The 17617-nt window shown below is 39.7% G+C and overlaps 1 protein-coding gene across 1 annotated transcript in view; it reads right to left on the bottom strand.

Moving 5' to 3' along the window:
- Nucleotides 1-453: 453 nt before the first annotated feature.
- LOC139728334 (heparan-alpha-glucosaminide N-acetyltransferase-like) overlaps nt 454-17617 on the bottom strand; it is a 79902-nt gene continuing 62738 nt past the window's right edge. The window contains exons 14-18 of the mRNA XM_071639279.1: nt 16638-16724; nt 8821-8895; nt 8244-8314; nt 2048-2160; nt 454-992 (exon numbers count right to left, since the gene is read on the bottom strand). Of these exons, the coding sequence (XP_071495380.1) occupies nt 814-992; nt 2048-2160; nt 8244-8314; nt 8821-8895; nt 16638-16724 (525 nt within the window). The 3' untranslated portion in view covers nt 454-813. The remainder of the gene's footprint in view (nt 993-2047; nt 2161-8243; nt 8315-8820; nt 8896-16637; nt 16725-17617) is intronic.

Below are 17617 nucleotides of genomic sequence, written 5' to 3'. Positions count from 1 at the left end.
GACACGTGTGTTGGCACCATCTGCAAGTCAGAGACAAAGAGACTCTGTGTTATACAGTGCACCTACAATGAGGAATAGAATTAGAAATCCTCCTGTGGCAAATATATCTGTTTTCATTCTTTTTTATTTTGTTTTTGTTTGTTTTTTTCCAACAGTTAGGACAAAGATTTAACGATGAGCAAGCAGGGAACCGGAAAACTGTAAAAATTTTCCTTTCATCCTGGGGAATTTCTCAAGCGATAAAAATCACACAGATTCGCCTTGCCTTTCAATTTGCAAAGAATAACAAGGCACAGACAATGACTGAATGCCAGTCATGTGAAAAACAATCATGCATACAACACGCTGCAGTGAGCTCGTAAACATGAACATGGAACTCCTGTGGAAATCAGTAGACCTCAACACAAGGAGGTAAAATGTTAAAACTGTTTACACATTTTTATGGAGGTACTTTTAAAATGGACATTTTCACGTCAGTAATTGTGCGTGCTGCACTGTGTATTACAGATGAAGTTTGTGCGCTTTTAATTCTGCGGAATCAAAACATCAGTAGAGTTTAACATTCAAGCAGCAACAAGATTCGCATGCTTTTCATTTTTGTCCTGGTTTCCCCTTTTACAGTAACAGTCCATAGAAGCACATCTGGACAAGAATGCAATATTGCTGTCGTTGTTGTTCATTGGGCATGCACATGACTGTGTGCAAGTGCATGGGCATGAGTAGCCACGGACGGGGATCATGACGTCCATATTAGGAACTCTTCATAGTTTCGGCTCTCCCAAGGTGGCATTGCTACGGCAACATCTGACCTCATCAGACCTTGACGAAGAATTTGATGGTGTACATGTAGTAAGTGATGAGAACCCAGAGGGAAGTGGCCAGGACGTCCATGGCCAGCAGCTCTGCGTGTGTGCCATAGACAGGGTCCCACGTGAACGGGAAGTAGGATGCCATAACCTCTGACCCGCAGTACGCCGCAATGGAATTCATGCCTGGTAGGAGAAGAAGTAGCAGTGATATTTCCAAGTGGTTTTTTTTTCTCTCTCTTTTCTCTGCTTTCCTTTGGCTCCAACTTGCTATTTCACTTCTCACCTTTATACATTCACACATGTTTTTCATTCATACACAAATAAAAAATATTTAAAAAAAAACATATATACACACACACACACAGACACAAAGATGTGACAGGTACAAGATACCATCAGTTCACAAAGTATTCCTGTTTCGAATCAAACCAGTTTTTGTTGTACTCCACACACACTTGAGTGCCATGCGAAATATATTTAATAACCAACAACCCATGAAAACTGCTCAGGTCATGTGCAAAATGTATGCGGAGATTTTAAAATATTGCATTGACTGGGTCATTGATAAGGGTCATCAGGGGGTGGGGTGGGGGAACTTGAATTCCCTCCCCCCCCCAAAAAAAAAACCTGAAAAATGCCACAATTAGCCACAGATTTTAACTTGGCACCTTTTGCCTATGGGAAAGCCCCACGTAACTACCAGGTGGAATGAAAATATGAATATGATGCAATATTTGGTACCCTGGGGTACCAAATGAAAATCGGCCATTTTGTTGCATTTTTGTTTCTTTTTTCAGCGCTGTACCCTGGGTTACCATAAAATGTGTAAAAATAATTTTTATTATCATTAGGCACAAAAATGTTTTCTTGTTTGTGATTATATACAACATAATCAGCATTGGGATCGTTATCGCGTGCCAGTTTGTGCCGGCAATGATGATGAGAAAACAGTCGCCATGACAACATTGCATAACTGTATGATAATGGACATGAGATGGCGCTACACAACGCTGTACCCCTGGTTACAATGGTACCCCGGGGTACAGTGTGCCGAATCATATAAAAACCACATACACATAAACTGCCTCTTTCCACACAGCAAGACAACAGGCACGATTTTGGTCATTTAGAAATCATGGAAACGAGAATGGTTGCCGAGGCAACGTGTGGCAGACCAGTCTTTCATGTCATGGCCTTTCTCCACTTCGGCTGGCTGCCTACTGGAAAGCCTCACTCACCTACGAAGAAGAACGGCGCACCTGTCCACCAGTGCTGGACATCAATCAGGTAGTAGAAGAGAGAGAGAAGAAGATATGCCATGCTGCCTGTTGTCAGGACAAAGGATACTGACCTGTATGCATCAAAAAAAAAAAGAAAAAGAAAAAGAAAAAAAGGTTTGAAGGCAGAAGCACCCATTTTTTTTTCTATTTCCACAGTGAGAAAACTCTGTAGGCAAGTTTTCACTCTTGCGCTTTGAAAGAAACCAAACTTCTACAGCAAATATTGTGAAGCTCCATTGAACATTCCTCGCATATTTGAACAAGGTCAAGTAAGGAACAAGGAAGACTTGACCTTTTTAAAGAAAATGTATCATTAATAAAAATGTGCTTTAAACCCACATATTTTGCTGACCTCTAACCCAACATCTTATATCTACTCATGAAAGTGACTGCTTCTTGGGACCTTACAACCTGATTGTACAACAACTAGAGATTTTGCCCATGATCTAATCAGCATGTCTATATCTCACACTGAATCCATGGCATAGGCAAAAATAACTGCGTGTATGTGTGCATGCATGTATGTGTCTGCGTGTTTGTTTTGTTCCCTCTACCACTACCATATATTATCAGACTTTGGAAGACAGGAATTAAATCTAATTTCCGGAATCATTGTGTTTTGTGCTATTTTGTCTGAGTACCGTATTTGAGATTTAATCAGCATGTCTATATCTCACACTGAATCCATGGGCAAAACAAAAAGAAAGAAAGAAAGAAGAAAGAAAAAAGGAAAATCCACAAAATGATTCTTCTCAAACCATTCTGAAAAAATTGTGGGAAGAACTGATGGAAGGGTAACATGCTATAAAAATAACGCCTTTGGCGCCCTTAATGGTGTGGAGGAATAAACACTGTACCATTCTATTCTTTTTTTTTTTTTAATTCGTCTCTTTTCATTAAATTCCATTCATTAACAGAGTGAAACTGCCACAACATAAAACCTTTTATACATAGTTCATAGCTTGTGAGGTAAAACAAGAGAGAACAGACATACCTCACTTGACAAGGCCACAGTCATAAATGCTGTGATTGTCAAAATTTCTATATTTGGCACAATTTTGATTCCACATGACTGGAATTGTGACCCGCGACAACGGTTTCAGGCAAAAGACGCAAGAGCAAATTCCCTCCTAGGCAGGGTACAAAGATCTTTACCATTATTTTTGTCGATTTGGGTTTTTTGCATAAATCGAATCTTAGATGTTTTCTACATCCACACTAAATTTCATAGCATAAGACTACGTTTTTCCTATCGAAAATGGAATTTTAAGCACCCTATGTTGGATCGCACTCGTCAGTTTCGAGCTTCTTTCGAACGCCGCGCCAATATCCCCAGCATTGCTACGGCCCAGGGTCTCGCATGCGATTGGCTGGTGCGTCGCACACATTTACATAATTCGGCTTTCGGAGACACCAGTTGCAGCGTTTTGGGAATGCTTTGTGCACGCGTGCATGATTACATGCTCCACTGTTCTTGGTATACTCGTAGTGGTTTATACGCTCGCTCTGAAGTGCGTGCTCTTCGCTTGGCTTTCTATCCAAACTATTCTACCGCAATGTTCGACAACAGAAGTGACACAAAAATAATGTAGCACGACATAATCGTGTGAAAAGAAAAAAAAATAGTCTACTTGTACATGTAGTAAAAATTATGACAGCAGACTGACTCAAGGGAAGGATGATGAGAGGAGAGGAGAGGTCACATGACCGGTTAACCAGTTATATTCAAATACTACACATCAAGATCACACCAAACTAACGAGTCGTACGTGTTTGTTTGTTTGTTTGATTGGATATAATCAACACCACCGAACAAGGCAACATATGCACAGCTTGTAAAAGCAAAACAAACAGGAAGCGTGATCCTTGCCAGCACTAGCATTTTTCTGCCTTCAAAAGGGTCGCCAATGATAAAGACAAATCAACGATGAAAACGCGATTTGTAAATGTGTGGATTCGCCATCCGCTCCTGTTACATGCACTTGGTCATGACGTGTGGACGCCATTGCGTAATGCGTGCACCATACACTTGTACACTATACGTGCAATTATCGTATCCGCCATCTTGAAAGACGTACTGGTAAAACAAACCCGAGCGAACCGCATTGTTTTTCGGCTCCATACGCTGAGCTCGTAGGAAGGGTGCCCGCAAAATTTGACTCTCTCAGTGAGCCAATCAGAAGGCGATGTGGTTGCTAGAGGCGGAGCTTAACCCTAAAAAGACTGGGCTATTTTGGTAGCTCGAAAGACGGGGGGGGGGCCTAAAGGGCCCCCCCTTAAGATCTCGGCCGTGGATCGCGCGATCGCCACGGAAATTTGCACAATGGTAGTGTGCGATGTAATCTACAAGATCATATATTCCAATTTTCCAAGATAGTCTTCTTTTATTTTATTTTGATTAATTATGCTAATTTATGCAAGAAATCAGACTTTTTGATCTAAATCAGTAAATAAAGCTCCAAAAGTGCTCATTTTTGGTCTAGATATTCTTTGTGGCATTCTTAGCAAATGTACTTGAAAAAAAATTCAGTATCAAAATTAATTTCTTATTTATTTTATTGTTTTATGAATTTCTTATGTATTTCTTTGTTTTTTCGACCTTTTGTTTTTGTTGTTTTTTTCAGCAAAATTTTTGGCAGACCCTTTTTGAAGCATAATACTACTAAAACAAATTGATTTTAGCCATTGAGAGTAAAAATAAGCATATTTATATGAACCATGTGATAAAACTCAATTTGTATTGACTTTGTACACAAAATCACATTTTTGAGCCATTTTCGGTCTCACGTGCATGTACAAAAAGTTATGTAACTTCAGAACCGTACCCCCGGGCGTCACAAATTTGGTGTCAAAATGTGCGGGAAACTTGAAAGGAAAAAGTCATAGAGCATCGCGGCGAGAGCATTGCATGTTGCTGAGTAATCGCGCGAAATGTCGAGGGGGGGCCTTTTAGGCCCCCCCCCCCAGTCTTTTTAGGGTTAACATCGATTGGCACCATCGTACGGATGGGTGATTCTCACCTCGCATCGCCGCTCGGACATTGTCTTTGAGTAAGAGGTGAATCTTCAAAGCCCGTTTTCTCACAATTTTGTCAGGCTAAGAACTTAAAAAGTGCATTTTATTTCGCTTTCCATGCCCACTTATGGTGCCGAAGTATACAAGTGTTTTATATCAATGCAAAGCTTAGGAAATGGGCAATGTGATTCAGTGAAAAAATGAATTTTCAAAATGCCCGACTTTTGCCTGAAACCGTTGTCGCGGGTCACAATTGATCACAGCTGCATAGAATACAGGTTTGAATGTGGGCAGCATTTGTCATCATGTAATTGATCTCAGCTCAAGCAGAACATAACAACTGATGAGCAAAAATAGACTCTTCATCAGTTTATGTACACAACGGCAGATAAGTTTACCTTCCATGCTTCCTGTGAACACTGCAAATTTGGGGGTGAGGCAGCTGTGAGGGCACTTTGGTCTTCCTCCCTCCCCCTCTCCCTCCCCCTCCCCTTCCCCCTGCTCATCCCCCACTCTGCCACAAACAACCTTGCAACTACCAGTTGTAACTTATCTAAACTACACTCTGCACTACATTAGCTTATCACTTTATACGCTTAGAGAGAAGATTTGGAAAGATTCCTTGATTTTGGGGGTATAGTCTGTCTCACCCCCCCCCCCCCCCCCCCCACCCAACAACACACACATACCTTACCCAAGCGATAATACCTGCCAAGTTTGGTGAAAATATGACAATGCCTTCTCAAGAAGAGGATGAAATTGTACAATTTACGCCCTAATTTCAACCCCCCACCCCCTAGCTCCCAGGGGGCACGTTCCCTTGGATCCGCTATGAACAAACTTCAGTCACTAATGCACCAATTCATAGCATTAACTTAGCTCTCTCACTTTTGGTTCTTGAAAAGATGATCATTGAAGAAAATCCTTGATTTTGGAGGGTTTGCATGCAAGCAGCAAGCAATTGCTTGTGCTAGCTAACAAAAGATTTTGCTTGCAAGCAATTGCTCATTTTTGTGCATAAGGATTCAAGCAAAAGCATTTTTAGCATTCGTCCCCATTTCCAACATTTCTGTATACTTAATTTTTTTTGTGTGTAAACGTATCCTTTACTTTGTATTAGGATGAAATCTATGTATTCAATTTCTGTAATATATTTATAGGTTTCTGTTGGAAATGAAAAAAAAAATGAATGAATCAATGAATGAACTAGAAATGTCGCTATGGCGACTGGTATGCCTCCGCCATACTGCATGATTCTCCTAATAGGTCTATAGTACATGTGGACAATGTGTGATTACATTTTCACAAAATTGGCAAAATATTAAAATAACATGTTTGTCACAAATCTATTGAATGTTTACCTTCCTTAACCTATGTTTAATTGGATGAATAGGAGATCATGTATTTGGGGATTTAAGAACTTTAACTTGACTTTGACCATTTCATAAGTTTATGCACTGAGTAATTTTCAAGGTATGGAGAAAAAGCGCAATTTCTGTATTGAACAGTAAATTGTTATCATTTTCATCTGGCCTTTGATTTATAAGAGAAGCACTGTCAGGCAGAACATACATAAATTCAGCATGTACTAAGTTTCAAGATAACTTGAGCCACTTCCGAGATATGGAGAAAAAAGTAAGTTCAGCACTTTCACTTGATCTTTGACCTTTTGACCTTTGACCTTCTTGGCAAAAAAAAAAATCCCAGAGAATCTCTATTGGGTTAGACATGCATACATCAAGTTTAAAAAAAAAATATCCTGCTGGCATTGCAAATATAAGAAAAATAGTAAGATTTTGAAGTATTGCCCTTGACCTTTGACCCCTGACCTTTGACCCCATGAACCCTAAATTCCCTAGATAACCACTGCCAGTCAGTAGACCAGCATATATACTATGTTCCATGAAGATACCTTGAACAATTTCCAAGATACAGAGAAAAAAGTGAAATTTTAACATTTTATTTGACCTTTTGACCTTTGACCTTTTGACCTCATGACCCCAAACTTTCACCAGAGAATCTTAATTAGGTAGTACATGTATACACTAGGTTTCAAGAAAATATCTTCAGGCATTGCATAGATATGGGGGAAATAGTAAAATTTTAAGCATTTGACCTTGACCTTTTGACCTTTGACCTTGAGCATGTGCACCCAAAAGTTGATAGGCACAACTTCACCCCCTAATACACATACATGCCAAGTTTCATTAGGATACCTCAAAAGGTTTTGGTAGTTACCCTGTCCACAAAATTCATTACGGACGGACGGAAGGACGGACGGACGGACGGACGGACGGACGGAAGGACGGACGGACGGACGGACAACCCGAAAACATAATGCCTCCGGCACCACTTCGTGGCGGAGGCATAAAAAAAGGATAGCACAAGTATGTGCAATTATTTATGCATATGGCACGAAATAAGCACTATTAGACTCCTGTGGATCAGAGGGTAACACAGGAAGGCAATCACTATCTGGGTGGAAAACCAATACGATGTGACAGTATATCAAACATCATCCAGTCGCTGACTGAATATGAAGTCTTTTTGTTCTACATCTGGACTGGAATGGCAAATAAACTCTAGCATAAAACATACTGTATACGGTGAATAGTTCGCAAGGTTTTTTTTTATTTTCGTGAATTTCGCGAGTCAGGTGCTATTTGCGAAATTAAAGACACACGAAAATATTGACTATGATCAAGCTATGAATGTGACGTAGGAGTATACATTTCTCCATTTGGCATAGGACTCCAGAATTTGCGAATTTAACCACTCGCGAAATCATCAGGAAGCTGGGATTCGCAAAAATTTAGACGCCCTAAATATATGGCGTATACTGTACATTTTAATGCCGGCTAGTGTCAAATCACTCATGGACTGCCATCAAATATCAAACCAGAGCAAAAGTCGACAGTAACTGTAATTGATAACTGTGCTCAAATAGGGAGGAAAAAGCAGTTTTCTGCATCGTGTGTCGTTCAAAGTACAATGTTCACTACAATTACGTACTGGGCATTACTTCATCTGGAACATCAGTCAAAATCAATGGTTTTAAGCGCTAGTCTGCAAAAACTGTTTCTCTACCAGTTTTCTGATGGCACAGCACAAATTCACAATTCTTGTAAAAAAAATATACCACAGATTCTTGTTCACAGGTATCACTCCATCTTCTTTGGAGAAGTTGCACAAAGCACCAGCAATTAGACCCTGAAGATGAGAAATGATAAGCAAAGAAAAAACAAAAACTTGAAGACAAAACAAAAGACATGAGTTCAGTAAATTTGCGCAGCACAGCACATACTAAAGAATAATAGAATTCCAAGATTGTGAATACTGGTACACTTGTGTCTAGACAAGGGACTTAAGATAATAAACTAAGACAGCACTGTGCATACATCCAATGACAATTACATGCATCACGCTAGCAAACCTCCATGAAATGAGACTGTTTGAATTATATAAGATTGAAATTAAAATTGCCCTCCTTCCCATATCACTGTCACTATATCCTTTACCATAATACAAAAAAAATACATATTGGATACCTAAAATATAAAATCAAAGAAAAACAATGAAGGTGATGTGAGCAAATAACTATTAAAAGCTCATATCTACAGATTCTTTAATAATAAAAGTATGTGTATATACTCATTATGACACTTGTGTTTCTTCTTCTGCTGCTTTTTTTGGAGCAAATGTTGGTTGCAACTTACCGTTACGATGCACCAGCTAAAGAATCTGAGGATTCTATCTCTCGGGTACGAGAATGAATGGAAAATCTTGCCGGCCTAAAAGAGAAAAAGAAACAAACAAAGAAAAAAAATACAAAAATAGGGGATATCATTACTTAAACATGCTGTCCTTGAGTAGTAAAAGAACTGTTTGAGCTCTTTCAGTGTTTTGGGAGAGAAGCATTAACACAACAGGGAGTACAGTACTCTCCGCTTTAATCAGGTATCACTTAAAGGGTGTGTGAAGTTCTGGTGGAGACGAGGATTTAGCTTTTAACGTTTTGCGAGATATTCAGAAACCGCTCTATAAGATGTCAAAGAGCATGCAATTCTAAGGGGTTTTACAGTGTAAAATAATTATCACTTAAAGTAGAACATAATGAAAGTATAAAAAAACAAACAGGAAAACAAATACACCATGTAAACATGAAGATATTCCGTAAGATTATCATCAATCTCTCAAGAAAAAACCCCCATCAAAACCTCATTCATCTCCATTAAGGTACTTGGTAATATCTGATCATTTTGCAAGAAACATCATCAGGTAACTTTTGCTTTTTAAACAAACAATGGTGGCAATGATCCAGAATAGACCTCAAATACAGGAGAGCTTTTCATTCTACGAAGTGAAATACTTTAGTACATATATATAAGTAGTACTATCCTGTACATAAAAAGACCCACAACCCCCGCCCCCTTCAAACGCACAGCATCCACCACAGAAACATGGCTTCTGAGGCTCAATGGGTTGATTCTTCAACACTTGAAAGACAGCCAGCTGACATCACAACAAAACCATTAAAAAAAAAAGACATGTTGAGTTTCTTCCTTTCCACAACAATGGGAAGAGAACATAATGCAGATGTATGAGAGGGTGTAGCTCACTGAATAGAGTTTAAAAAATGCCAATCACATGAAGAATCCCATTTAATAACAATAAGATATCACATCAACACACCTACTGTACGCCTACATCAGCAAAGTTACAGTCGTTGGTTTTCATTGACCTTTTCAACATGTCTAAGGGCTATTGCACGCACATTACAGACCAACAAAAATTTCTACCCGAATGACTGCCATAGCGGAACAGAAGCAGTTGCCGATGCAAGTCCTACATGCTACATAAGCCTTTACAGAGAGTCAACTAAAGCGAAAAATCTGTCTCTCAAAATCACAGCAAAACGGAGCAGAATCAAGCAGAATAACGAGTAAGATATCATTAAACACTAAGCTAGAGTACATCACAAAAAAAAAAAAGTTTAACCCGTTCCTAATACCTTACTGTGACCCCCAACAGCTACATGTAACAAACTTGTAATGAAACTACAAAACTTTGCTACTCTAAAATTTGGGCTTTCATACCAAGGACTGCAACAATTTCTGCAAGAAACAACAAAATTAAGTTAATCTGGTCGATGCTAAGTCCGTTTTTATGTGAATCCCTCCCGACTTCCAGATTTCAACAGCTCTGAAGGAAAACAGTGGTTCACACGTGTACAAAGAGGTGTTCCAGTACCTAGAGGTCACTGTTTGAAAGATTAAAACAGAGATTCACAAACATACATACACACAGAAATGATGCATACAGTGACACATGCACACATACATTTACAAAGACACTTGAGAAACAGCTCAATCAACAGATTCTTTTTACTGCAGTCCCCCTTCTACATGTATAGACATTTTTTCATTAAAACTTTGTCCCCATCCATCACCAACGTGTACTCATTATCATTATCATTTTCTGCTCTAATTAAACTTTTACCTGGGATTAGCTTGTTCCACTTAGATGTTACAGTTTTTGTACTTTTGAAAAAAACGCTTTTAATAATTTTTTTTTGGCCAGGGTTGCTGGTAACATGTAACTTGTTCCCACGCGCACACACGGGCACACACACTACAAAGAAACAACAATATCAACAACAACCCGAAGGCCGCAGGGGGGAGGGAGGTGGGCTGAAAACCATTTTTGTGGTTTACTGGGCCACTAGCAAATATGTAAGGCACACAACTAGTCAATGACATGTTTGCTTGAATTCTTTTGCAATTTTGCACAAACCAATGTACTGCAAATTTTGAAGGCTCCATGCACACAAAAGAGGAGTTAATACCCAAGTGCACAGTTACATCTCCCTGCACGTTATCATCTATTGTACCTTGTTACACACAACTGCTTATACACAAAAGGTCCATAACAGAATTCCAACGGCAAACCCTGTAAATGAGACAAGCCAGTGAGGACAATACCAAAGGAGGGAAAAACAAAATACACATTTCATCGCTTTAGGCATGCACTCCCCTTTGTCGTCACACTCTAGTAGCATGATCTGTGCAAAGTGCATCACCATAGATTTCTTCTTTTTTTTCTTTCTTTTTTTGAGCATGGACACATCCTTTGTGCACGAAAAACCATGAAGGAGCCACATGCTACAATACCGACATGCACTTGGGTGACGAAAAGCCCTCTCACAATCAAAGCTTCGGTATTTTTGGTCTGTCTGTGATAGAAACACTTTCAAAGGAGTGTAGTTTTCTTCCGTTTTTTTTCCCTCTTCTTTTTCTTTTTTTTTTGTTTATTTTGCCTCCTGACAGATGTGTTGTTTTGAATGACTTTTTAATGAATTTTGGAATTCGCAGAAGTCGTGACTTTGGTACTTTTTTTAGCTTTTCTTTGATCTTGTGGCTATCACCAGGGACACCCAATGACCAATCTCTCTCTCTCCCTGTCTGCGGGGCATTGCTTTGTGACCCTGGATCCAGGCACGTCTGCTCACTATAGCTGTCAAAAAATGACGAGCGATGAAATTTTATATAAGCTCGTAACGTGGGAGAGTTACCAGGCAAGGCATCCAGGGGTGATTTTACAAGAGAAGGGGCTCAAACCTTTTGATTGTTGCATCATTTCACAGGTGATCCTTCATTCAAAACACCTGTGATATATTTCCATCTGGAGAAAGCCAATCACTTGTCAGTATCTATTCTGTTGCCGAGGTACAGTAACTGCAATTACTGCAGCAACTTACAATAATTGCAAACCTCTTCATGAAAATGGGGTACAAGACATATCACGGATATGATTTGCTCACATATGTATAAAATATTTTCTTCAATAAGGAAAAATATTGTTGTTTTTTTTTACCATCTGAAAATAAAACAATACAAACTGGATCATCAATTTATTCCAACAATTTATAACTCACATTCCCATACAGCTATCACATCCTGCATACGTTTATTAGTATGGAGAGTCATCAACAAAGTTTGTTCTCTGTAATTTCTTAATAGTAGGACAAGTGTTATTTCTTTCCAAAACAAAACATACCCAAAAGCTCTTTCACTTCTGTCCCCCCCCCCCACCCCCCCCCCCCCCCCCCCCCCCCCCCCGGCACGTAATAGATTGTAAGTAAGACAAATAAAACCAACAACAGTATTTCACAGACTAATCTGGGAGCATTTAATATTGAAGACTTCTGGGCCACATGAACTCAGTTGTGAATTTCCTTCCAAACAGAATGCTGAACACCAAAAAGGTTGAGATAGAAAAGACAATTAGAATGAAGTGGCACATACAATCATGGTACTATGAAGTGTAAAGCTGAGATATTCGCAACATGAAACTTTCACGAATTTGAGCCAATGGCCTTTTTTCCCCGGCATGAAGCTTTCATGAATTTGAGCCCACGTTTTTTTTTTCGCGGTATGAAACTTGTGCGAATTTGTGACTGCATTCAATGCACTGTGAAGACAAAAACTTCTACATCCATTAACTTTCACAAATCTTGGCTCCTTGCAAGATTTGTGCACACAAAAGTTTCTGGTTTTACAGTAGTTTTTGCAAAGCTGAAATTCTTGCAAAGTTTGCATAAGTTACATAAATGCTATTTGACACTGTCAAACCATTTTCCAAGGAATGATACCTGAAAATACTTGCATACTACACCAACAAATTCACACGAGATCTCATCAGAAAATGAGAGAGGTCCATTGCAGGGGTATGATTGCATGTCTGAGTTTCTGGCAGTTCCTTTTCTTTTGTTCAAGCGTAGAAATATTTCAACACAACGATCTCATTTCAGCATTCTTGTGTTGTTTTACGAAGGGGCTTCTGCGTCAATATGTCACAGCACAGACTGCAAGATTACAAGAGAGTCGAAACAAGCTATCAGCCTACAGGCCCCCTGATCCCACTGCTGCCCTATCATTATCATTTCTACTGTTTGATCGCCAGGGACCTATTGCATTCCACTCTTGGGTCAAGTGTTACATTGTGAGCGACACGCCTAGTCCTCAGAAGAACACAAAAGAAGCAGGAGTTGAACACGAGTGCTGATATTCAAGAAACCACAGAATGCTCCACAGCACCGCAATGCCCTCCCAGTCTGAGATCGTCAGATTCAATCCAATTCAGCTATAGAAATTGAGAATGCACAATCAACTGGTGTTTATCCTGAAACTGTCCTTAAGATTTTCAATCTGAGCAGCTTCATAGGAGGTCTTGAGGGTTGGTTGTATGTTGTTTGAGTTTTTGTTATTTTTAGGGGGAGTTGTTTGTCTGCATTCCGTCTGTGTTTGGTTGTTGTTGTTTTTTTATGCCATTCTGTTGATGCCTGATAATTCTTCAATTTTTGTCTTTCATATTTCATTGACAAAAAAAAACAAGAGACATGGGGGTCTCATCCTCACCTGAGTATTGCAAGTTCGAAACACTCTTGCAGACTACAACCTGAGAACAATGCAAACTTGGGGGCGGAGGGGGTGGGGCAGCTATTAGGGCTTCAATGAGGCATGATATCTATTTGCATATTCCAGCTTCATACGAGGTCTTGAGGGTTGGTTGTATGTTGTTTGAGATTTTGTTATTTTTAGGGGGAGTTGTTTGTCTGCATTCCGTCTGTGTTTGGTTGTTGGTTTTTTTTTATGCCATTCTGTTGATGCCTGATAATTCTTCAATTTTTGTCTTTCATATTTCATTGACAAAAAAAAACAAGAGACATGGGGGTCTCATCCTCACCTGAGTATTGCAAGTTCGAAACACTCTTGCAGACTACAACCTGAGAACAATGCAAACTTGGGGGCGGAGGGGGGGGGTGGGGCAGCTATTAGGGCTTCAATGAGGCATGATATCTATTTGCATATTCCATCACACTGGAGAAAATACTTGCCAAGTACACTGTATTTAGAAAATTTGACGATACAGTTTAAAGAAAAAAGAGAGCCAAATATGTACAAATTCCCCCTGTCGGATTCAATCCCCACCCAACGCCCGGATCTACCAACCTTGAAAATGCATTCACTACCGTATTTAATCAGAATATTTCTGGTTTTAAACATATGCACTTGTACATTTTTTATTTTCTTCCTTTTTTTTCAAAATGGTGCCCATTTGAACAAATTGAGATCATACGTAAACCACTAGGGATGCTACATGCGAAGTTTGGTGAAAATCAATCATGGGGTTTTCAAGAAGAAGATGGAAAAATTGAAAAATAGACAAATATTGCTTGCATGACATACGACGGACAACGCATGACAGATGAGTGATTGCAATAGCTCACTTGAGCCTTTGGCAAAGGTGAGCCAAAAACGCTCTGCCCGACACTACCTGAAGACTACTGTAATACCACATGCACTGCATCTACAAATTGTACGTAGACCACTCCAAGACTGGCCAAAAGATCAGTGCTGGATGAAGAAGACTTTTATGAAGGCAGCCTTAGGTTTACACTACTGATTACATTTGCATCCTCAACTTCAGGCCCCTTTATGATTGGTGTGAAGGTTGGGTGGGGCTCCATTCATGTTGTTGTTTAAACAAGGACTACTTTGAAGATCATCAGTATAATTTCAACATGCCAAAATTTGTGTCGTGGTTGTACTTTTGGAATTTTGCAAGTAGGCTTTTGATCGTAAACAGAACAATAAATGTAACAATAAATGAAAAGAAAGCTCTGTCCCACACGCACTGTCCCAGGCCAACAGATCGATGTTACAATGTCAAGTGATTACAAGTAGTCGAGCCCCAATGCCAAGCTAACGGGTCCCCTACTCAAATCCCTAGAAAAGTAGTACTTTCTTATTACTCATTTCAAGCAATGTTTCAAGAATGTTCTGCTTGAGAAATCACTTTTCCCTTTACGTTTATGTTATGTTTTGTTGTTGTTGCAGAACTTATCACCATGATGAGAAAACCATAAATCATGAAATTAACAACTCACAAAAAAGTCTGATCAATTGCCATTTGAAAAAACACCCCAAAAACTCTTTTTGCGTGAATACATCAGCACATATAGAGATCATCAATGCGACTGCAAAATATGATGAACATTTGGGTAATGTGGTTTCAAAAGTTCAGGCCAATTATTGTTTTTCCAACCATTCTTGGGTACCAATAAAATGTATCTCTCCCTTTCAAAGGAACTATTGCAGGCGTTTTTATGGGTTGGGTTACATTCAAGGTTGTACTGGCTCTTTTACTCTCTTGTTCCCTGATTCGCATGCCGTCATGGTAGTAATATTTTTTCTTTTTTTTTAAAGGTAAAACAGTTTCCATTTGCTTGCAGAAACTGTATTATTTGCTCCCATGAAATATCTGCACATTATCAAAAGCCAAACGTAAATTCTACCCACAAACAAAACCCTAACCCTAATCCTAATCCTAATTCTGACATCAAACTAAATTTAAAATCTTATCACAACCATAACCCTACCCCTAAGTCCTTGGAGAAAATAAGATCAGAGCAATTGTCACAGGAGCAAATGTTGGGTCACCACCAGTGGTCCTCACAAAATAATTCAATTGAGTGTAATGTCAGGGAATAACTGTCCTATGTAAAATGGTTGCTGCCAATTTCTTTACACGGGTACTACCACAATCATCCCTTCACTACTTAGTGCACCATCACAATCACGATCATCGAAATCCCCACCTCCAATATCACATCATCAAATCCCCACCTCCAATATCATATCATCAAATTACCACCACCACAAACAACAAAATCCTACCACCATCATTGAAATAATTACCAACTCCATCAAAGGTCCCATCACCAACAACGAATTTATCACCACCAACAACAACAAATTTGTCACCACCAACAATAAAATCCCCATCACCGCAATCATCAAAATCATCAACACCAATATCACGTCATCAAATCACCATCAATGTCACTACTACCAACAAAATCCCTACCACCAACAACAAATTTATCACCACCACCAGTAAAATCCCCACTACCACAATCATCAAAATCATCACCACCACCATTATCATCACAATCATCATCACCCAGTATCACCAGTGACAATCACTTTCACCATCACTACTATTACCACCAGCAGCACATCATCACTACCACATCATCAAAATCATCATTAGCATCATCTATAATTTGCACTTAGAAACACTGTATTATAAAGCGCATTACAAATATAAAGTATTATTATTGTTATTATTATCATTATTATTATCATCATCATCACAGTCCCTACCATAATCACCATCAGCTGGGTGTTTTTTTTGTGTGTGTTACCTGATCTATGGAGGGGCTAGTTTTGCTTGCAGGATGCACAACCTCACTATTAAAGAACAGGTAAATATGTACATCATACAACATCCTTAGAATAATTGTACTGACTTATTTTATGCTTTCTACATGCAGGAACCAGGCTGACCCGCACTGCACAATATGTACAACTCATGAAAGTGGGGACAGTCAGCCTTCACCCTGAATGTTATGCACCACTCGATATGTTCATTCCCTGTTTTTGAAAGGCATTCAGATGATCCAACTCACCTGCAGTCCAAGAAAGGCCAGGAAGATTGAGGTCAACGTACCCAGAATTCCCTCCGGGTCGTGGGCGACCACTGTTTGATAGACCACCTGAATTAGTGGCACAAGAGGTGAGATAACACTTTTGACTACAGCAGTAATGCCCATTCATGGATCACGCTTTGGCATAAGTGTAAAGGTGAAAATTTTCACAATGTGGAAATTATTGCGTATTTTGCAATACCAGAAACTAGTGTGAAAGTAAAAAAGCATGCAAATATTTATGCTCGACATACAATGTACTACCATGTAAGGCGTGACAGATTTAATATAGCGAGCGTTCGGCCGCGTGGGGAACGCTCGCGTTCCTCCTTTTGTTAGGGGACGTCCCTATTCCTCCTGCGTGCAGAATGGGGGGTTTAATCCCTCTATTCATCGGCCTAATGAGGGCGTTCCTTGGACGCAACAGAACGGGCTTGCTCACAAGTCGCATTCATGGCGTTCCTCTCCGCTTTAGGAACGCAAGAATTATCCCAACCACGTGCTTTCCGCGCACGGCTTCACCTTTGAAAAGAACAATTTGCGCCGGCAAGTGCACAATTCACGGTGGACGCCAGAATTCCACATCGTTCTTGCAAGTTAAAATAAATCGCGTGGCAAAAACGAGTGAGAGAAATCGCGCACTTCAGACAGTTAAACGATTGCGACTCCACATGCTCGCATACGCTACAGAGTAACATTGCACGAGTTCGCAAAATTCTCACGACTCGCAGTTTCCAAGCGTCATGAACAGGATTGGTATTCCAAAAGTTTTGCCAAAGTTTTGCGATTATTCACAAGCAATAATTCACAAGCGAGAAGTTGCATTCTGGTTTACTTTTCGATGACATTAGTCAAGGCTCGACACTTACGGGGCCACCAAAAACGCGCGTCGGGCCACCGAAATTTCAGAAATGAAGATTTTGGTACGATCGGGCCACCAAAAAAGTCGGATGTTTGCCTTT

Source organism: Diadema antillarum, unplaced genomic scaffold (genome assembly GCF_040938485.1).
Source record: "Diadema antillarum isolate AM-2024a unplaced genomic scaffold, OU_Dant_1.0 seq00000173_RagTag, whole genome shotgun sequence".
In the NCBI taxonomy this organism is placed as follows: Eukaryota; Metazoa; Echinodermata; class Echinoidea; order Diadematoida; family Diadematidae; genus Diadema; species Diadema antillarum.
Note: the sequence above shows the minus strand (reverse complement) of the source record. Positions and strands in the feature narration are given on the sequence as shown.